The sequence below is a fragment of the Canis lupus genome, chromosome 6, assembly GCF_003254725.2.
Source record: "Canis lupus dingo isolate Sandy chromosome 6, ASM325472v2, whole genome shotgun sequence".
In the NCBI taxonomy this organism is placed as follows: Eukaryota; Metazoa; Chordata; class Mammalia; order Carnivora; family Canidae; genus Canis; species Canis lupus.
In genome coordinates this window covers 29,775,985-29,799,592 of record NC_064248.1, presented here as the reverse complement: position 1 = coordinate 29,799,592, position 23,608 = coordinate 29,775,985, and the positions used below count along the sequence as shown (strand labels likewise).

At 42.0% G+C, this 23,608-nt stretch overlaps 2 protein-coding genes across 3 annotated transcripts in view; one reads left to right on the top strand and one right to left on the bottom strand.

Annotated features, from left to right (window-relative positions):
* Positions 1 to 23,608, top strand: part of SHISA9 (shisa family member 9) — a 287,792-nt gene that overhangs the window by 176,455 nt on the left and 87,729 nt on the right. The window lies entirely within an intron of this gene.
* LOC112640356 (10 kDa heat shock protein, mitochondrial-like) lies at positions 15,012 to 15,472 on the bottom strand. Its single transcript, XM_035718262.2, has one exon. It carries the CDS (start codon positions 15,470 to 15,472, stop codon positions 15,164 to 15,166), a length of 309 nt encoding a protein of 102 aa, XP_035574155.1. The 3' UTR covers positions 15,012 to 15,163.

The window sequence follows — 23,608 nt, the reverse complement described above, 5'->3', positions numbered from 1 at the left end:
CCCCTGGAGATTGCCGGGTCCCCCATTTGGAACTGAGAAACCAGAAGCTTGCCAAGAGGAGCTGCCGTGCCCAAGGTCACACGGCCTCAGATGGTACCATTGATTTTAGGACTCAGGTTTTCTGACTTTGAAAACAGTGCACTTTTTACTAATTCATCATGCAATTTCAGCGTGGCATACAAATAAGGGTTAGGTCTTTATTTTTTGACCCAGTCTGGGAGCCTTTTTCTACTAACAGATTGCTGATATCCCATATCCACTTACCAATGTAACATGTGTATTTATTATTAATTAGTAATAATTATGTCATATACTATTAAATAATTATATAATCCTCAAGTAATAATTATCAATGGGTTGTTAAGAATCATCATTAATTATGACTAATTAAATTAATTATAAGTAAGCTGCCTGTCTTATAGTCTTCTGAAAGGTGTGGGCAGAAATCTCTGTGCATTGTTTCCTTTAGGGAAAGTGTCCTCATGGAGTCTGGGGTGAACTGGGCTCCAACCAAATCAGCTTTCTCCACCCCAATCAGAGCCCTAAATGACTATGGCTGGGGGTCTTGTGCTCTGCTCAGGCAGACACGGAGTCCTTGGCCACCTGGTTCTATCAGGTTGGTGCTATTAAAAGGAGGCTGATGGTTTGCTCTTGCTCCTGTTGCTGCTGTAGACTGCAGGAGAGCTAAGCTACCATGTAGGCCCTGTTCCAACAGCAATAATAGCCAGGAGTGGCATTTTTGGAAGAAGGATGGTGGGTGACCTTGGCAAGAGGGGAGTGCACTCCAAGGGGGATAAGAACATGACAGGGAGATATGAAGGGATGAAGACAGTGTACTTCTAGAAGTGAGGAGGGAATGGGTGACAACACCTGGCATGGCCTTAAAAATGGCATGATGGGGGGATCCCTGGGTAGCTCAGCGGTTTGGCGCCTGCCTTTGGCCCAGGGCGCGATCCTGGGGTCCCAGGATCGAGTCCCGCATCAGGCTCCCAGTGTGGAGCCTGCTTCTCCCTCCTGTGTCTCTGCCTCTCTCTCTCTCTCTCTCTCTCTCTCTATCATAAAATAAATAAATCTTTAAAAAATGGCATGATGGTCATTGGCTATAGAAGGGTATGGGTGGTGCAGGTGTGTCTGTGGGCAGTGCTGGAAATGAACTGAAGGAAGGAAGAAAGGGTACAGATATACAATTAGATATATCTACAGTATTTCTTTTTTTAAGATTTATTTATTTGAGAGGGATGGAGGAGCAGAGGGAGGAGAGAGAATTCCAAGTATACTCCTTGCTGAGCAAGTAGCCTGATGTGGGGCTCGATCCCAGGACCCCAAGATCATGACCTGAGCCAAAATCAAGAGTTGGATGCCCAGTCCACAAAGCACCCAGGCACCCCTACCATATTTTTTTAGTTTTGGCCAAGCTAGTTTGACAGCAGAGTTGCTCCCGCTGCTGAGGGAACTCCCACAGGACAGTCTATAATAATGCAGGGAAAGCTGATAAATTCTGTTGCAGAGCTTTGGAGCCCTTTGGCCTGTCACCGAGAACTTGTTACCAGGGGACCTGTTACCAGGGGGTCACAGATCCAACATCTGCTTCTTCTCACAACCCAGGATGAAATCAGTGGCTGTGCACTGCTCCAGGCTGCAGGGAGGCCCCATGTAAGCAGTGCCCCAATGCTCCCCATGATAGTATGTAGGGTGGAGAACATCGGGGACTAGGGAACATATTTTTACACATAAATATTTATGTCAAATCAGCTCTGCTAAGAAGGTGGCAAAACAAGGCGTGAAAACACAATGAGACAGAGCAGCCTGATTTTTTGCAAATATTTATGAGAGAAAATGCTAAGAGAGAGAGAACTCTGGAAGAGAATAGCCAAGAAGAAGAGAGAGACACCAAGGCTGCCCCTAGCCATGGGAATGCTGCCTCCTTGCAGGGGGTCAGTACAGAGGGCAGGGCTAATTCCATAATGCTGTCAGGGAGGGAAGAGGGTTGACACTTTTTATTTGTGTGTTTAATACCCATAGGACAGTCACTTTGCTAAGCACATGAAATTCTTTAACATCTTGTCCACTGCTGTTCAGCTATGTTTTTAAGATTTTATTTATTTATTTGAGTAGGGAGAGATGGCATGAGTTGGGGAGAGGGGCATAGGGAGAAGGAAGAGCAGACTCCCAACTGAGCAGGGAACCCAACGTGGGGCTCGATCCCAGGACCCTGGGATCATGACCTGAATTGAAGGCAGACACTAAATCAGTCAATCAATCAATCAATCAACCAGGTGCCCTGTTTAAAAGTTTTAAAATGAACATTATGACTTTTGTGATTAATCACTAAATTAAACACACACACACACACAGAGAGAGAGAGAGAGAGAGAGAGAGAACAGATCTATATAACAGGTGTATTTGGCATCCTTCCATTTGGTAAAATGATCCTCTGAGGACTGAGTGAGAAAGTCCACATAAAATACTGCAGTGCCCGGCATGCTGGAAGCTCTTGATTCATGTCAGATGTCACTGTCATCTTTTCAGCAGGTGGCTTATTAAAGAAATGCATGGAGGGGTGCCTGGGTGGCTCAGTCAGTTAAATGTCCGACTTTTAATTTTGGCTCAGGTCAGATCTCAGGGTGGAGAGATCGAGCCCTGCCTTGGACTCCAAGCTCAACAGAGAGTCTGCTCCAGATTCTTTCCTTCTCTCCCTCTGCCCGTCCACCCCCACTCATGTGCACATGCTCTCTCTCTCTCTCTTAAATAAATAAATAAATAACATTAAAAAGTGCATAGACTGGTGGTCGATGGATCTAGCATGTGCCCTACCCATAGTAAGGGCTCAATGCTTTTGTTGTTGAAAAAGAAGAAAGAAAGGTGCTGGGACTGACCCTGGTTTTGAGAGAAGGAGGTTCAGCATCTGTGTGCAGTACAGTTGTGGGCGGTCCACCAGCCACTGCAGAATTTTCAGCCAAAGGTTTCCCATTGTCCTTTTGAGATGTGGCCATCTCTTGCCAAGACACCAGCAATTGTTTCTACCTTTGGCAAGCAGTTATCCTCAGATTGACTTGAGAGTCCTGTCCTTCCTAAATGCTGGAGGGAACAGAACAGAGAAGGCTCTATCACATGGGAAACCAGCCAGATGGTGGAGGTGGAGGAAAAAGAGATACCCTGATGTTTGGGCATTTTGTCGATTCGACATTAATGAACTATCCATTTTCCAGGCATTATGTTTGGTGCTCTGTGTGTTTTTTCTCATTTGATCCTCAAATAATGCTGTGAGGATGACATTAGCATAACTATTTTATAGATGAAGGAGCCAACCTGCCTAAGGTCATATAATTCCAACAAATGTTGATAGGACTGGGGTTTGAGAACTAGAATATCTGGGTTTTAAATCTTTGAGAGAGTGTGCAGGGATAGAAAAATAAAAGATGTGATTAGTAAATGTACCCATTAGAATATAGTCTGTTTGGTTTTCTGCTCTTGAGAAGTGGGGCAAGAAAGAGGAAATTTTGTTATGCACAGGATACATTCACTGGTTTACTTAGGAGTTGTGTTTGGCTCGGGTTGTGGAAGGCAGATAGAGTTATGCTTGAGTGTCTCATCTGATCTGTTGGTAGTTGCTGCTAGGTGGGAAATTGATGAATGATGCCCGTTATACATGTGGGATGAGGAATTAGTGGCCTATTTGCTGTTTCTTCGATAGCTACTCATGGAGCAGAGAAGTGGCTGTTCTGAGTAATACAGGAAAGGCGGAAGTAAGGGTGGGTGGATAATATCGTTGGAACAACAAAGGTGAATGATAAGCACAGCTGGCAGAAGCTGAATCCAGTGAAAATGGACAAAGGCCTCAGTTTGTGTGATAACAAGAGATAGTGAACTTATTAATCCTCCAATTGCCTCCAGGGGAGGCAGCCCAGTCTGGGCAAAAGAGACATTAGGAAGACTCTAGAAAGCAAGTCCCTCTTACAGTAAAGTGGTTGCTAACGATGGGACTTTGGGAGCTGGATAGATCACATTTCAGATCCTGGCTCCATCACTCATGAGTTGTGTGACTTGAGTTTTTACTTCTGCATTCTCATCCACACAAAACAAATACTGCTCCCAACCCTTGGTGTTATTTTGAGGATGACGTGAGATAACACTATTGATGTGCTTTGCATACAGCAGGTCCTCAAGGTATGGATTTTTCTCTTCTCTTCCACCCACCCTATTGTGGCCTGCATTAAGGGATTCTCTCCCTGGTGAGGAAAGGCCTTGTTGGGGAGCTCCAAATACTGACTCAGACTCAGTCCAGCCCCTGGTAGACAGGTGTCTCTAATGCCCGCCCCCATCCATGACCAAACTTAAGGCCCCACTTGGCTTCCCCTATAACTATTAATGGAAACTGTGTTCCTAATTCCCCTCCTGCTGTGCAGTCAATTTACTTCTTAATGCCTGGCAGAGGCAGCATGCAGAAAGATTGACAACATTGTTCACACTGTTTAAAGGTTCCACTGTGCGTTGAAAATTGTCTAAATGGGGGGATAATGAACAATCACCAAATTGGAGCTTTCTCAAGCTGAGAGAAAAGAAAGGCTTTGGAAAGTGGGTGCCACATGACCGAAGTTATTAGCCAGAGTGGAGAGGGGAAGACAGATAGTGTCAGTCCCTCAAGCTCAAGAAAGATTGGATCTGTTGGAGCATGAAGTATTTGGAGCCTTTCACTACTTACAGTTTACTTGGTAACTTTCCAGGGGATACTGAGATGAGAAGGGCTAGCACTCCTCAGATTCTATCAGTTCCAGACAGGTTAATAAAACCATGAATTCATTGGCATCCACCACAATCTGGTGGATCCCACCTCCTTGAGATGAGAATTCACCATTGATTTCCTGACAATAACTTCCCTGATGGGATGGGGTGTGCTGGATGGAAGGTTGGTGTCTCAAAATCTGCCTCTCTTTCATTTGTGGTGAATCTCAAGGTAGGTGGCTTCAACTTCAAGTCTCTACTCTGTTCCTAATAAACGAAGGGCTCTCACAGAACCATTTTGATGAATTACAGTCATAATATTTAGAAATAAGTGTCATTTGCCATGTTCTTATTTTATGGTGGAGAAGACACTGTGCTGTATTTCGACCAGCAGTCCTATGACCTAGGTTATTATCTACATTATAAAAATGAGACATTGAGCCTGGAAGAACTAAGATTTCCCATCCAGAACCTTATAGTTACAAACCAAAATCTATTTGACTCCAAATAAGATACTTGAGCCCATCTATGCAAGACTACCTCAACATGAGACATTTGGTGGTTGCAAAAACCACCCAGACTGGTACAAGAATGCTGTTTAGGAAATATTTATATTGAGAAATCTGCCAATGGTCTCATGGGTGTTTCCTTGTATGTAACTTCTCTCTTTCCTCTTGCTCCTTTAAAAATTCTTTGCCTTTGCCTTTTGACTATTTATTATGTGTTTTGGTGCAGCCCTAAATGAGTTCAACCTCCTTCGGGTTCTTTAAACCTCATGAATCTGGATACCCATTTCTCTCCCTGGGTTCAGGGATTTTTGTTGGCCATTGTTGCTTTGCATATATTTTCTATCCTTTTCTCTCTCTCTTCTGGAATTCTCATAACATGATTATTGTTTCTTTACATTGTGTCCTGTGTCTTATAGGCTTTCTTCAATCTTTTTCAATCTTTTTTCTTTTGCTGGTCTGCCTGGTAATTTCTAATGCCCTATCCTCAACACTGACACTTTCTTCTGGAGATCAGATTTGTGGTTACCAGAGGCGGCAGCGTGGGGTGGTGGTAGGGGGGTGGGGGGTGGGGGGGAGGGTGAATTGCTAAAGGTGGTCAAAAGCTACAAACTGCCAGTTATAAGATGTGAGTCCTGGGGATGTAATGTACAACACAGTGACCATAGTTAATGCTGGTATATGATATACAGGAAAGTTAAGAGAGCAGATCTTAAAGAGTCCTCATCACAAAAAGATTTTTTTTCTTTCTTTTTATTGTATCTATATGAGAACATGGATGTTAGCTGAACCTACTGTGGTCATCATTTCATAATCTATGTAAATCAAACCATCAAGCTGTGTGCCTTAAACTTATACAGTAGCATATTCAAGTATTTCTCAATATGCTGGAACAATAGCAATATTTATGTGTTTATTGTTTATTAATCTGTTCTCATGAGCACTGAGCACTGATCAACTCTGAGGCTAATATTGGGTATCCGCTTGTTGAGGTCTAATATTACCTGGCTATTGACCATTACCTGGGATGGAGAATAAGTGGGTAGCAGACTACCTTCTTCCACTATCCCAGCAATGGCCAGCCCCTATTTGAAATTGACAGGCTGTGAGGAATTCCATGGCATACTCTAGCCATTGGCAAGCTCTTAGGTGTCTTACTGCACAAATTGAGAACGATCTAAAGAGGTTGACAGAGTCTTTTCAGCCCCATCTGTGAGGATGGTGACATCTTGCACTTAGGCAGAAATTAAGACAGTGATGTAGAGGCTGCCTTGAAGTGAAAGCCTTCCCTGGGACCCTCATCCATGCTCCTACAGCTAGCTCTGATTTCTTCATCATAATATTTAATCTCACTACTGTGGTGTCTGTTTTGCTGTCTGTCCCCCCATCCCAGCTGAGAGTGAGTTCCCTGAGAGCAGAGACATGTCTAATGGATCTGTGTGTTCCTGAAGTCTTGTATGAGACCAGGCAAAGAATAGGTAGTTAATACAGTGAGAGTGAGAGAGCATGAGAGAGGGGAAGAGAGAAAGAGAGAAGGAAGGGAGAGAAAGAAAGGGATGGAAGGACAGAGAGAAGGAATCAAGGTAAGGAGGGGAGGAAAGAGAAAAACTAAGAAGTCAGGGAATGAAAGAATAAAATTAAGAAGAAAAGTTAGGTAGGAAGGGAGGGAGGAAGCAAGAAGAGAGGGGAGAGGAAGAAGAAATGGAAAAGAAGGCTCATCAGGCCACCTCTTGAAGAGTTCAAGAGTGCAAGACATGGACTCAGGCTGTCCATGTGATCGGTATCCCAGGACACTGGGCTACAGAGTGAGCTTCTGGTTTTGTTCCAAAGACCCAACTTTCTCCAGGGCTCAGTCCCTTTGTTTGTGAAATGGGCTTGTCATGTCTACCTGACATAGTTGCGAGAATTAAACCACATAATCAACAATGAAAGAGTCATGGCCCCTGAAGCAGGGGGAGTCCAAACAGAAGAGTGGAAATATCCCAAGAAAGCTCAGACGGGAGAGAGGGATCTCAGGGAGAACCCAGCTTCCAATGATGACCTGTCAGCCTTTCCTGTTCTAAGTACTGTAATTGTTAAATTCTTTTATTAGACTCTTTTCTCTGGCTTGATAGGCCCATGTCTGTGAACGGGACCTTTCTTGGGGTGCACACAGACTGTGCTATTTTGAATTCTGCATCATTAAGATAATTAGGTGCCCAGACAGAGTTTAAATACGATTAAGGGTTTGGTGCACACTGGCTGGCCCTGGTGGCGGAGTCATCTGGGGACTTGGCCTCCGCTTGCTGCTGGCTTTTGGAGCTCAGAACCTTGCCTAGGACAAAATGGCTCTCCTGGGCAAATGAAGGGAAGTATAGGGAAGGAAGGTGGTATATTTCTGAGCTCCTTCTCAGTGTCAGATGATCCACAGGGAATTCTAGATGCACTGTCGGATTTAATTTTATCCTTCTAACAGACTTGTCAGATGTGTGTTGTTGCTCCCATTTTACAGATGAAGACACAGTAGTGAAGGGGTGAAGGCACATGCCTCAGGTCAGCATCTAGGAAGCCCCTCTGGCTAGGTGGCCTTCAACACATTCCTTCACCTTTCTAAGCCTGAACTTGCTGAATTTATAAAATGAGGATAGCAATAATACTTACCATGTAGGGTGGATAAGAGAATTAAGTATCATGGGACATACATAACACTCTTATCACAGTGCTAGGCAGATACAAAGAACTTGATGACTGTAAATTAGCATTCTTATTTATTCCCAGATTACCTGGATCTAAAGCCTAAGCCTGATGTATGAATCTAGCTTACGTCCCAGTGGGAGACAGACATGGGCCCACATGGACACAGGGAGATCCTGATTCTTTTGAGTACGTGATCATCTTTGGTTCCTATCATGCTAAAAGAATTCAATTGTGGCACATCTGTGTGCTCATGTCTACACTACAATGTTGTAAGAATTCACTGTGGCTATGCCTGTATGCATAATATGCCTGTGCATCTACAAACCCACTTCTGCAATGATGGAAAACAAACCCCACTTCTGCAATCTGTACAGAACTTTACTGTTTACAGAAGAGCTGTGTTGTATCAGCTTTTATTTCTTCTCTTCCAATGACCCTGGGTCACTGATTGACATTATCTTGTCCTCAACCTACCAATATTTTTTGTCTATAAATGTTTTCCGACCATCTTGTTAATGTCACACAATTCTAGACATAAATGTGAATGAGAAGACAGAGTTCTTGTCTTCACGAAGCTTCCATTCTGGTGGCAGTAAATGTACAAAGGGAAAATAAGATACTTGTATGTACTAATTAGGGCTGTAAAGGAGAAAAACAACCCCAAGCTCACAGTGCATGAATATGGTCACAGTTCATTTCTTGTTCATATCATAGGGAGCTCTGCTCCATGCAGTCAGGCAGGGATCCATGATCCTTCTTTCCTCTGGCCCTGCTATTCTCTTCGGGCCCTGAAGTGCTCCACTGAGCCCAGCAGACTAGGGGAGAGTGAAAGTTGGGGAACTAGATGGGAGGCTTTTATGAGGATAGGCTGTGAGGGACAAACATAACTTCTACCAAGGTTCCATTAGCCAGAAGTGTTGCGTGGCTATACCTAATTCCAAGGAAGGCTGGTAGATATGGTGTAGCTACCTTCTCAGGAAGAAAAGGAAGCCAGTTTAATAAAAATGCACACATCCTCTGCCCCCATGTACACAAGTGTGATTGTGTTTTGCTGTGCGTTTGCAGCTGCATGGTTTCTTTGGAGGGACTTAGAGGGGCTGATTTCTACAAGAGAAGGAAATATTGCTGGTGGGTGTATAGTGTTCCCGCTGATCCTATGATGCTCAGTAGGGCAAATCTGACCTCTGTGACTACCTTTTTCACATCCTTCTTTCTCTCCCTTTGCCATCTCTTACTCCCATCCTACCCTGTGCTCAGATCTATATAGTGCTGTGCTTTCCTTTTCCCTTCCCTGAGTTCAGATCTTCCAGTCTTGTGAATCCCCCACTGCCCCTCAAAGGTTTCTCACAACTGAGAACCTGGGTGATTTCTTGTGTCTTTGAAAAATTCTCATCTCTTTGTAGCAGTCATGCCATTAGCCATGACTGTGGCCATTACTACTTAATTTGAACAGCCCTCAGAATTGTCATTGAACTTTTATGTTCTGAAATTTCAAGGCCTGTCTATCCCACTAGACTGTAGGTACTAGGGTGCAGGGACTGTGGCTTTCTGAGCACAGCTGTACATCTGGTGATTGGCACAACTCCTGATACCCAGTGGAGCATTCGTGCGACATATTCAATGGACAAATGCATACATAATTGAATGCATTTGTATATCTTTTTTCACCCTCCCAGCAAGCTTAGGAATGAAGTGTCATTAGCCCCATTGTGCATTATTTCTCTTCCCCAGTTTAATAATCTTATCCGCAGGTAAGGAAATGATGCTTGAGGAATTTAATAACTACTCCAAATCATGATCGGAATAGTTGGGTGGACTTAGATTCAACTTCAGGTGTGCTTGATTTCAAATCTCATGCTATTTGGCTTTTGTTTGTTCATTTTCTACTATGTCACATTGCACCCCCATCATCTGAATACTAATATATATTATGTATTATAATATAATAATATATATTTTCATAATTTTAAATATAATTCTTGTTTATATATAATTATATATTACACAATAAATGTATAAGTAATAATGGTATGATTCATATATTTCTTAGTACTTTTTCGAAGTACTTTCACATAGGTGATTTCATTAGAGCATCCTGATAGGTTAGAGTAGTTTGTAGCACAGACTCATTTTTATTTTCCTACTCCACAGATTTAGAAAGAAAATCTACACAGATACTTCCACACTAGGGCTCGACAACTTTTTTTGTAAAGGACTAAGTAGTAAATATTTTGTGCTGTGTAGACATAATCTCTATTGCTACTACTCAGCTCTTCCATGGTAGCCTAAAAAAAGCCATAGACATTATGTAAAAGATGGGTACGGCCATGTCCCAATAAAAGTTTGTTGACAAAAACAGGAGACAGCCAGATTGGGCCTACGTGCCACAATTTGTCAACTCCTGCTCTATACAACCATGAGAAGAGCTAACATGGAAAATATGGAAAACACCAGAAAGGGCAAATCAGGCTGGAAAGTTTAAATTCACTTGCTCCAAATGAATGAGAACATATAATGTTTGTCCTTCTCCGACTGACTTACTTCACTCAGCATAATACCCTCCAGTTCCATCCACGTTGAAGCAAATAGTGGGTATTTGTCATTTCTAATAGCTGAGTAATATTCCATTGTATACATAAACCACATCTTCTTTATCAGAAAGGGAGACAGAACGTAAAGACTGCTAACTCTGGGAAACGAACTAGAGGTGGTGGAAGGGGAGGAGGGCGGGGGGGTGGGAGTGAAAGGGTGACGGGCACTGGGGGTTATTCTGTATGTTGGTAAATTGAACACCAATAAAAAATAAATTAAAAAAAATAAATTCACTTGCTCAAAGCCACAACATATTTGTGGCAGAGCTGTACCCCAAATCCACATTTTTTTGCTTCCTGACATAATGTTCTTTCCACTACACCAGTCTCCCTCATTAGCTGCCATGGCGGGCATAGAGCCTCATCTCTGACTCGTGGGTTTGCAATTGCAGATATTAATCACTGCTCAGTCTTTAGCCCTGATATCTTCCATCCACAAAATCCTAAAGAAGGGCAAGTGCTTTGCTTTCTTGAGTTCTGTCTCTTTCCTAAAGAAATGAACTTAAAAGCCAGAACTGAAATTGTCTCTGATTTTCAGTTCACCAGAATGGTTAAGCATTAAGGAGGGTCCTTGATGGAATGAGCACTGGGTGTTCTATGCAACCGATGACTCTCTAAATTCTACTTCTGAAGCTAACAATGCACGATATGTTAATTAAATTGAATTTAAATACAATTAAAAAGAAAGAATACAGATATAGAGCCAGGCAGTTGTGGCAGTAGCAGCTCTGACACTCACCAGCTGGGTGACTTTGGGTGCTGCAGTGTCCACATTAATAAAATGGGGATAGTAACAGTCCCTACCTTGAAGGGGACTTCGAGGAGTTGGAAGTAGTTGGATAAGGATTAAAACAGTTAAGTGTAAAAATACTTACAAGAGTGTCTGCCACCCAGTAGGTGTTTACTGCTATTGCTGCTGGTTATCATTATCATTACTATTATTTTCCCCAAAATAGTGGAATGTGTGACTTCATACCTTTACTGCTTCTAACCTCCAATGCCTATAATGCAGTTTCTTACCTTTGGTGTTAGTGACATTTGCAGCTGAGAATTCTTGACTATGTAGCAAGGAGGTAAGTTCTCTCCACTGGAGGATGTTTAGAAGCATCCTTGACCTCTACTCACTAGATTCAGCAGCAGCAGCATCCCCTTTTTGGTTGTTAATAACCAAAAATGTACCCAAACATTACCAAATGTCCCTTGGGTCCTTGGGGGCAAAATCTCCCCCAGCCGAGAACCACTGCTCTAATGTGATTGCTTCTTCCTCACTATGGTTTGGCAAATTCTGATATGTCCTCTCCTCACGAAGAGAGAAATTAACAGGTGTTAAGAAAAAGTCCTGCAAGCCATTAACCCTTCATTGAGACCCTCTCACTGATGTGATCAACCCAAAGATCATTGGCAAACACTTTGGAGAAAAAGTGAGCAGCCTGTGGGAGGCATTTCTGATTGAAATAAAATGTTTTGGGACTTATCCCATGGATAAGTCTCTAGATCCAGATCTCTAGATCCTCTCCTCTCCATGAATGGGGAAGACATTCTGTGTGACTGAGTCAATCACTTGGGGGAAGGCATCCGAAGAGAGCATTCACCAGGTTAGACCATGATGGAAAGAAACAAAGTCATCCTTTATTCATTCAACAAACCAAAGGCTACTTTTGTTTCTAGGGGAATGAGAGAGTATCTCCATATTCCAGAAACTCACAACCTAGTCAAAGACACAGGCATGTAGACCAATTAACTGAGCGGTCCTCCAGATTGGGATTACAGGGCTAGGTGAGATTTGTTTAAACAGATGCTGTATTTTTCTGGATTTTGATTTTACCAAATATTAGGGAATTCTACACTGATGTGGAAAGGTAGAAATACTGACACTGCCATTCTCTGTTATGATAAAGTGTCCAAAAACATTATCATCAAAGGCCCAAGAAATAGAACTTACTCAAAAGGAATGTCCAGGATTTTCATTTCTCTTTTTCCTGTCAGAATGATACTTTGCTGAGCAGCAGGCTATAAAAATTTGGGTCATTGCCCAATGGTGCCTATATAAATGCAGGTTCCAGATTCTTTCCTGAATTTTATTTGCTTTTCTGCAGCTCTGGTCACTGGCCTAGGGAGGATGACCAAGGTGAGATATTTCTCTGTCCCCAGGCCTCAGGTTGCTGGGTGGTGTCTTTGGATTTACAAAATGGATGATTTTCATCCTTTCCATAATGCCAGGCCCATCCAGTTGGGCTGGCTGGTATCCCCCCCCGCCCCCCGCCAAATACTCGCCCATCACCCAAGGGAGACAACATGTCAACCTAGGCTACTGGCTTTGCTTTAATTGAAAGTCATGGAGATAATAGGCTTGTTCTCTGTCAACTGTTACATCTCCATCATTCATATTACCCTCAATTCTATCAGTCAGTTCATTCATTCATTTAATGACCATTCAGTGCTGTAATAAGGGGTTGGGGCATGGAAATGATCCACCGTGGCAGGGAAGAATGTTTTATCAGTGACATTGTTTAGAACTGCTAGTGTATGGTGATAATATATATAAGACCAGATTTTCATTGATTTTATTATTGCTTTCAAATTTATTACAATCATTGTACTCCCTCTGCCTGCACTAGGGATAGATCTCCAATACACCACTACTTCCATGTATGGAGTGTCTGCTATGTGTAAGAAACTGTTAGAATCTGGGCACATGTGGATTGGTACAGATAGCACAGTGCTTAAGTGTGCTGCAGAATTAGACTGCCTGCTTTTGTCACTTAAAACACAAACTAGTTACTTAACCTTCTGGGCCTTAGTTTTCCCATTTTTAAAATAGGGAATATTGGTGAAAGTTAAATAATCTACATCAAGCACTTATTACAGTGCCCGGTACACATTAACACCTGGGTATACATTGTGATTTATTCCACCAAATATTTATTGACCACCTGCTGAGTCCCTGACAGTGTACTAGGCACTGGGCAGGATCTAACAAAATAGTTTCTACCCAGGCCAATGGGAAAGATTGAAGGAGTTGTTTCTGCTTAAGGAAAGGGAGTGAGGGAAAAATCACATAGACGAGAGACTATTTTAGCTAAAGCTTGGAGAGGGGGTAGGAGTTTTTCAAGAAGGGAAATGGGTTTGATATGGTTAGAGCAAAGCAAGGTGAGGCCTGATGAGAGATGAGAGTAGAAAGATGGGCAGAGGTTGGGTGATATAAAGCCTTGTTGGGAAGCTTGAGCTTTATGTCTTGTAGGTGATGGGAGCTGTTTTAGTTAATCTAGGCTAAGTTATGTGAAACAATACAGGTCTCTATCTCTCTCACAAAGCTGTCCATTGTGGAGAGCCTACAGCTTTGGCCCTTTACTCAGGAACCCATGCTGAAGGAGCAGCTCCCGTGTAGAACATCTGGACTCTTAGTAGAGGAAAAAAGAAAGGAGAGAAGATGTCAGCGCTCCAAAAGTGGCCCTTAAAGATTCTGCTCAGAACTGGTACACGTTACTTTCACTTATATCTCATTGGCCAATGCAAGTCACATAACTGATCCCAATGTCAATGGAACAGGAATTACTTCTTCCACCGTGAAAAGTAGGACAGCAAATATTTTGAACAACTGTGGAATCTACTATGGCATACTGTGATCGCATCTGGGTGGCAAGGAGCAAAAGTCATAATAGATATGAAAATGTCATAAATTGTAAAGCCCCGGTCAAATGTCTGCATCCTCCTTTAAAGAAGGACTTGCTGTCCAGCTATAAGGAATGTGGTCAGCAGAGTGTCTGTAGCTACTCATTCCTTCAAGCTTTGCCTCAGCTCTAGAGAGCTGTATCATCACTTTCTTCCCAGAGCATCCAGTATCTAGAGACTGAATGAGGCAGATTTATTTATTTTTTTAAAGATTTTATTTATTTGAGAGAGAGAGAGCAGGGCAGGGGGAGGGGAGGGAGAGGGACAAGCAGTCTTCATACTCCGCTGAGCGCAGAGCAGGACATCAGGCTCAATCTCATAACCTTGAGATCTTAGCTGAAATCAAGAGTCGGGGGCACAAACTGGCTACCACCCACATGCCCCTGAATGAGGCAGATTTATAAAGGTTGGAGCATTTTGGCCTGAAGAGGAACAACCCTAATGCATGATATTTGTTCCAAAGCTCCTTGTTGGGGGGGTCTCAGGCTTTTCAAGTTTGATTGCAGTTCAACCTCTCTGCCCCATCGTTGTTTCTTTCCCATTTCCCTTCATAGATGTTGACTCCTAATAAACATCTTGCACCCCAAATTCCATTTCAGCATCTGTTTTTAGAGAACCCAATGTGACATTGCTATAAAAGTAATAGTGATAATAATGTAATTATTATTATAATATACAATAATAACAATAAGATTGATGTATTTATTGCATTATACTCGCCAGCAAGGGCCAATTTAGGAAAAAAAATCAGGTTGCAGAATTAGTATTTAAAGCAAGAGATCATCCCTTTGGGTTTTTTTTTTCTCATTTATGTATTTTTATTTGCTAATGTTTGTATCGGTAGACTAGAACTAAACTTCAGAGACACTGGATATCATTAGTTTGGATACCATTAGTTTATTATAAAAGAGAGACATGAAAATTATTTACATGATGAAAGATTTCACAACTTCACTAGAATGGGCAGCTTCACTTCATGCTATTTGAATAATGATTTCAGTCCACATACTTCCCGATAATGTCACCATCTCTAAATAAGAAATAACCCTTGTCATCTAGAACTACTTTGGTGCCTCCATATTCTGAGAGAAGAACTTTATCTCCAACTTTCACACTAACTGGCTCAATCTCTCCACCCTTTCCTTTAGGACCCGATCCAACAGCTACTACTGTTGCTTGCAACACTTTTCCTTGAGATTTTTCTGGAAGCATAATACCTCCTTTGGTTACAGTTTCAGCTGCATTCCTTTCAACTAAAACTCCATCAAAGAGGGGAAAAAACTCTCTAAACACTTGCTCTGCCATGACTCTGGCCGCCACAGTTGGACCCTGCTCTGGAGCTGCTGCTGCCATCCCTTTGGGTTTTGTCTAATAAAGCCACCAATTTGTTTCTACAGGATTTTGTGCTCCTGAGGTAAATATTCCAGGCCACACTCTCAAGTCCTTTGGAATCAACCAGAAGATGAAATCTTCATCCCAGACCATCTGAAACTCAGAGATTCTGGGCTAAAAAAAGCCCTCTTAAGAGAATCCATGGACTCTTTTAAAATAGTTAGAGCTGTCTAGAAATAACTATCTTGAAGCCCATGCTATTATGTGGCCTTATTATTTTTTTTAATCAACCGTATCAGCAATGCCTCTGTTTATTAAAGTGTAATAGCAAAAGACCCATGTTTCAAGCCAGAGAGACCTGGGCTTGAATTTAGGCTCTTTACTAGCTGCTTGAGAGCAGGCAACTCACATAACTTCTCTGAAACTCCTCTAATAGAATAAGGATGACAAAATTTACTCTGTATGTTTATGGTGCGGATCAGATGAAATATTCTATATGCCCTTGTGAAGGTACACGATACAGAGTATATGCTCAGTAAATGTGCATTTCCTCCCCCTTCTATTCTTTCTCTTGGATGAAATATGCAAATGTCACTTGCTGAATAGGTAGTTTGGTCACTCCCACCTATGACTCTGGCATAAAGATTCTTCTTTCTGAGAAATGCACACTAGGAAGAAAAACAATGGGGCTGCTTTTTTCTCATACCTGGTAAAATATTTATTTTGACTAGAGTTCTCCATCCATGATGATTTAAAGGACTAGATGGGCTTTCTCTTATGTATAAGCTTCTCTCAGTCAGTAAGGGATGCCTGGAGAACTAGGTTGAGATTTCTGAGATAGGGCCTGGGTGAAGCAAGAAAGAGATCAGGGACTGATTAATGATGTCTGTCACAGAAACAGAATGAGCATGGGGTGGCACACATGCCACGCACTTTCCATCTTTGTGACATTTCAATAGGATGTATCCTTCTTTCCCTCTCCAAGAGTTTTCAAGCCTGTCTCAGTTCATGGGAAATCAGATCCAGTTTTGCCTTAGCAATGATGTTGATCTGGCCAAGTGAATGAGAAATATTTGTTGGAGCTGAATTTGGAGGCAGACAGTGGAGTCTATAATAGATGCTGTTGAGTGGAGTTTTTAACATGGTAATCTTATCTCTCTCTTTTTTTTAAGATTTTATTTATTTATTTAATCATGAGAGACACAGAGAGAGAGAGGCAGAGACACAGGCAGAGGGAGAAGCAGGCTTCATGCAAGGAGCCCGATGTGGGACTCAATCCCGGCACCCTGGGATCACGCCCTGAGCCAAAGGTAGACGCCCAACCATTGAGCCACTCAGGCACCCCATCTTATCTCTTTCTTTAGGACTCAGTTCAAATAGATCCACAAAGATGCTACTTCTCAAATCTTAGCGTTTGTAAGAATCACCTTGAGAATTTGATAGAACACAGCTTTCTGGGCTTTATCCTCAGAGATTCTGATTTAGGAGGTCTGTAGGAAAACCTGAGCATTTGCATTTATTCATACTCAAAAGTGATAGCGATGCTGCTAGTCCATGGTCCATGTTTTGAGTGACTCTGTTGTAGGACCTTGCTTCTCTCTGTGTAGTCTGCAACCAGCAGCATCAGCTTCATCTGAATTCCACTGGACATGCAAAATCTGAGGCCCCATCCCAGAGTTACTGAATCAGAACTCACACTTGAACAAGATCCCCCTAGTAATCCACATGCCAGTTAAAGTTGAGAACTACTGAGCTAGGAGCTCTTCTCTACTCTCCTGTACTGGGATAAGTGCTCAGATAGGTGGGATAGGAGGTTCTCACCATCCCTCCCCTACATCATGAAAGTCCTTATCATATAGTATTATAATCAGGATAGTCTACCTATTAGACTTTGAGCTTTTGAGAACAGGGCCCCACATCCTCATTCCTATCTATCCATTTCCTAGGGTAGTACTGCATAAAGGAGGCCCTCAGAAAAAGGCATGCTGAATGAACAATTATAGCAACCCCCAGACCCTATATTCCACTAACCATCCCTCCATATCTTATTCAAGTTCTCTCTTGTATGATCTTTGAAGAGGGATTTGTTTCCTCAGTAATTCGGGAATATGAATGCCTCACTTGGGGCATATTTGAATCCTTTAGGAGGACAAGGGATTTCCAGGCATATAGCTCTTATTTCCATGCAAGCAATTGCTGCCCTAATTATGAATCATTTCCCCCCCCCCCACCATTTGTGGGAGCAGGTCATGAGGATTCCCTATTTAGCAACATCTTTTTTTCAGGATTCATGGCTCATGAGATGGCCAGAGTGTCTGATCTCCTATTTGAAGTTTTTAATTTCACAATACCTACTTTCACCTTTGCTTTTCACTTCATTGGGCACTGTAGCTTGGGAGCTTTTATTAGGGTGACTTACTGCATTATGGGGTGAAGGGGGAAGAAGATGGAGCTGATGGAACTTATGTTCTCAAATGTGGTGTGCTGAGTTGGGAATGAGAGGACTAGAGTCATCATTGTGACAGTGCCATTTCCTTCCTGCATGACCTCAGAAATTCACCTCTCCTGACTCCTCATTTTCTCATGAAAGATTTGTTTGGATGTTATTAGGAGTTGGTTTTTTTCCTTTTCTGTTTCTCTTCTTTAAATTTGCTCCCTCCTTCCTCTCTTTTACCTCCCTCCCTCCTTACCTCCCTCCCTCTTGCCTTTCTTCTTTCCTTTCCTGTCTCCTTCTGTCCTTCCTTCCTCCTTTGCTTCCTTTTCTTTCTAGTTTCCTTCTTCCCTCTCTCCATCTTTTTTTGTTTTGTCCTCCCTCCATCTCCCTTTTTCCTTCTCCCTCTTCTTTCCCTTCCTTCCCAGACTTCCTCTCCCTCATTTCAAGCTTCCTTCCTCTCTCTTTTTCTTTCTTACTTCCTCCCTCCCTCCATCTCTGCCTTTGCTTTATCAGCAGAATTGTTTCTTCAATAATTTTCTGTGGAGTGCCACTCTGTAAGCCAGTGACGAATGGAACTGCCCTGTTAGAGTGTCTGGAGCGCCAAACTCCTCCACACCCTCTGTCTTTGAAATAATTCTTTAGAATCTCAGATTCCTGTGAAAGTGCAGTTTACAGACCATTAGACTTGATGTTCTCCAATGGGCATTTTGTTCCTAACAATTTAAGGATTATATGAGTAAACAAGACAAGTTGGGTTAGAATGTCTTGGCTGACATCTCACAGGAAGATAACTTTAGAGCTTTTGCCCTGGGACCTCAGAAGAGGCAGCCCTTGCAGCTCAGACTCACTCATCCTGGCTCTGACTCAGATGAGGTTCCTGGTCAACTTTATTCCTGTGCCTGTTATATTATAGTTCCAGCCACTTCTCACCTGACTTCCCAGTTTGGTTGTGCCTTTCTTTTTTGGCTCTTGGTCAACCTTTCTCCTTTCATAAGTCAGTGATGCTGCCTTCTGGGAGTAACCAAACATCTGCTGGTGAGTCCATTCAGTATCCACCCAAAAAAGATTTATTGTAATATGTTCCATATGCCAGACACTGTAGTAGTCACTGGGAATGTTGTAATACATCACACACTATCCTGCCCTCGGGATTTTGTAGGTGGGCTAACCATGCAGACAGATCAGTACCAGTCAGCATGATAAGTGCAATGATAGAAACCTGTGTCTGGCAGTGACAAGAGAGCATGAATTCTGTAGTGAGGCTTGGTGAGGTCAGGGAAGCTTTCCCAAGAAAGGTGATATTAGCTAAGTTTTGAAGGAAACACCCAAAATTTAGACTGGGGAGGAGGCAAGTTGTAAGATTGATGCACAAAGATTCAGAGTTGTGAAACCACACAGGATGTCTGGAACAATTATGGGCATATAGAATTATCCAGAAATACTGTCATCTATAGGAAGAGAAAGAGTAGTGGATGATGAAACCAGAGAAGCAAGACCAGATCCTAAAGGTACATTACACTAAGAAGCTTTCCGTTGCAGATGGTCAGGCAAGAGTGAAGCCTTTTTGCAACTCTGATTTCCCTCAAAAGTAATGGTGGAAGATTTAGAGGACAAAGAAAAATGAAAGAAATAAGAACCCCTTCCCCTACCTTGCCTATGGAAGCCCATCCTCCAAAGGCAGCAATTGCCTCTTCTAGTCTTATATCTATGCAGTTTTTTTTATAATGGAGATAATCCCATTGGTGAATTTTCAACCGGATTCTCAAGTCCAGACCTGCCTACTAGAGCCATCATGTTATGAGCTGAGTGATATCTTGAACCTGAAGCAAAATCTCAATGAACCAGAAATTGCTTAGTAGTCTTTTGTTTTGAAGTGTTTTATCTTAGAATAGTTTAGACTTGTAGAAAAGTTGCAAAGATAATACAGGGAGTTTCTATACACTCCTTGCCCCAGTTTCACATTTAATAGACTTAATTAATTGCAGTTTATTGGCATCACTTATTACACAAATAAGAAAATAGACAAGTCATGGGGATTTGTCTAAAAACGTAGTGTCTGATTGCTGCCTCCCCATGACTCCCATCTCCTGTGTAGCTGTAATACTGGACACTGAGAATGACAATTCATGTTGATAACCCTGAAGGGACACATCTGTAGATCATCCATGCAGAAGCAGGAAATGAACTCAGATGGTAAGAAGATTCCCCACCACACAAGTGAAAATAAATAAAATTTTCTCTTCTCCCTGAAATAAAGATTTGACATTACCATTCTAGGAAAGTTTCTGAGCCTCATCCTTGAATGCATAGCCAGTTGGAGATGGCTCTACTGGATTTAACTCCAGATCTTTCTTGTCTGGGGTGGACTGGGTGAAGTGGGAGCCCAGGGATCATTGTAATTGTACTAGATAATAGGGTTTCTAGCATGACCAGGCTGAATGGTGTAGCCACAACTACTTGTTAGGTCTTCCCTAACTCCACATCATCAGTAGCCTACATGTTCCCTTCTGTAGCAGTACAGTCTGAGCCCCCCAAACTATACTGCTTAAGCCAGACAGTTTAATTCTCTACAGCTTCAAGTTCCACTTGACTCCACTTGGTTTTCACAGTTGAGCTAAATGCATGTAATCAGAACCCAATTGATTATTACAACTCTTTGGCCAGCTGCAGTGGGAACTTTGCAAGTAGAAACCATTAGTCTATAATGATAAACTCCAAGTTTTGATTTGGAGCTACACACAGTTATTTCGCCTTCCTATGAAGTCTGCAGACAGTGCATTATCAAATTGTCCTTTTGATGGTCCATCATCTGGCTCAAAATACCTCTTCCTTTTGTTTACCCCAAATTTAATATTATTTTTTTTTATCATGTCCTCATTTCACCAAGGGAGAGAGATTTCCATAGGGATGGAGAAACCTTGATGTTTGCACACTGTTGAAGAATTTTTTTTTAGAGGGGAGATTATTCAAGAAGCTATAGAATATGTAACAGGGACCATAAGGCTTTTCCCTAATTACCCTTTTTATATGTTTTATGGGAAAAGGTATAGTCAAGTTAGTAGGGATGCACTTAAGAGCATGTGGAGGTGGGTAAATGTCCTCAGTAGATGTTTCTTTTATTCTAATTAGCCTACTTGCTTAACATATCAGTGAAATTTTTCAGTCTAACACCACAGTGTGCCAAGGATAAATATGTTCCCATAACCATACTTTGGAATTTAAACTGTTACAGCAGAGGGTGATGAGGACTTCACACATGGCAGAGGGAAGACCAGTGGGTCAGCTGCACTGGTCCCCAATGGGAGGTCATACTGTGGCCTGTCACCATTCTTTGGCTATGCTCCCTAGCCTTGTTGGCTATTCCTGTTGGTGTGGTCTGGCTCCAGCAACTGACTGCCACTAGACCAATACATAAACTATCATAAAAATATATCTATTGCCACTGAAAGGGAGAGTTAGCCATCAAGCAGATAATATTAAGGCAGATAAGTAAATTCTCTCCTAGGGGCTAAATCACATGGGAAGCTAAATTATAGTCGAAATATTTCTGGGGCAGTACCACTGGGGATGCTGAGCATGCTTGTTTTGACCTACAAGGATCAATTGTACACATCTTTCCCCAAATCCAACATTCATGTTGGTTGCTTGCAATTGCAATGGTGAGAATATTTACACCATAATTTTTTTTTATATTTTATTGGTGTTCAATTTACTAACATACAGAATAACACCCAGTGCCCGTCACCCATTCACTCCCACCCCCCGCCCTCCTCCCCTTCTACCACCCCTAGTTCGTTTCCCAGAGTTAGCAGTCTTTACGTTCTGTCTCCCTTTCTGATATTTCCCACACATTTCTTCTCCCTTCCCTTATTTTCCCTTTCACTATTATTTATATTCCCCAAATGAATGAGAACATATAATGTTTGTCCTTCTCCGACTGACTTACTTCACTCAGCATAATACCCTCCAGTTCCATCCACGTTGAAGCAAATGGTGGGTATTTGTCATTTCTAATAGCTGAGTAATATTCCATTGTATACATAAACCACATCTTCTTTATCCATTCATCTTTCGTTGGACACCGAGGCTCCTTCCACAGTTTGGCTATCGTGGCCATTGCTGCTAGAAACATCGGGGTGCAGGTGTCCCGGCGTTTCATTGCATTTGTATCTTTGGGGTAAATCCCCAACAGTGCAATTGCTGGGTCGTAGGGCAGGTATATTTTTAACTCTTTGAGGAACCTCCACACAGTTTTCCAGAGTGGCTGCACCAGTTCACATTCCCACCAACAGTGTAAGAGGGTTCCCTTTTCTCCGCATCCTCTCCAACATTTGTGGTTTCCTGCCTTGTTAATTTGCCCCATTCTCACTGGTGTGAGGTGGTATCTCATTGTAGTTTTGATTTGTATTTCCCTGATGGCAAGTGATGCAGAGCATTTTCTCATGTGCATGTTGGCCATGTCTATGTCTTCCTCTGTGAGATTTCTGTTCATGTCTTTTGCCCATTTCATGATTGGATTGTTTGTTTCTTTGGTGTTGAGTTTAATAAGTTCTTTATAGATCTTGGAAACTAGCCCTTTATCTGATATGTCATTTGCAAATATCTTCTCCCATTCTGTAGGTTGTCTTTGAGTTTTGTTGACTGTATCCTTTGCTGTGCAAAAGCTTCTTATCTTGATGAAGTCCCAATAGTTCATTTTTGCTTTTGTTTCTTTTGCCTTCGTGGATGTATCTTGCAAGAAGTTACTATGGCCGAGTTCAAAAAGGGTGTTGCCTGTGTTCTTCTCTAGGATTTTGATGGAATCTTGTCTCACATTTAGATCTTTCATCCATTTTGAGTTTATCTTTGTGTATGGTGAAAGAGAGTGGTCTAGTTTCATTCTTCTGCATGTGGATGTCCAATTTTCCCAGCACCATTTATTGAAGAGACTGTCTTTCTTCCAATGGATAGTCTTTCCTCCTTTATCGAATATTAGTTGCCCATAAAGTTCAGGGTCCACTTCTGGATTCTCTATTCTGTTCCACTGATCTATGTGTCTGTTTTTGTGCCAGTACCACACTGTCTTGATGACCACAGCTTTGTAGTACAACCTGAAATCTGGCATTGTGATGCCCCCAGATATGGTTTTCTTTTTTAAAATTCCCCTGGCTATTCGGGGTCTTTTCTGATTCCACACAAATCTTAAAATAATTTGTTCTAACTCTCTGAAGAAAGTCCATGGTATTTTGATAGGGATTGCATTAAACGTGTATATTGCCCTGGGTAACATTGACATTTTTACAATATTAATTCTGCCAATCCATGAGCATGGAATATTTTTCCATCTCTTTGTGTCTTCCTCAATTTCTTTCAGAAGTGTTCTATAGTTTTGAGGGTATAGATCCTTTACATCTTTGGTGAGGTTTATTCCTAGGTATCTTATGCTTTTGGGTGCAATTGTAAATGGGATTGACTCCTTAATTTCTCTTTCTTCAGTCTCATTGTTAGTGTATAGAAATGCCACTGACTTCTGGGCATTGATTTTGTATCCTGCCACGCTACCGAATTGCTGTATGAGTTCTAGCAATCTTGGGGTGGAGACTTTTGGGTTTTCTATGTAGAGTATCATGTCATCGGCGAAGAGGGAGAGTTTGACTTCTTCTTTGCCAATTTGAATGCCTTTAATGTCTTTTTGT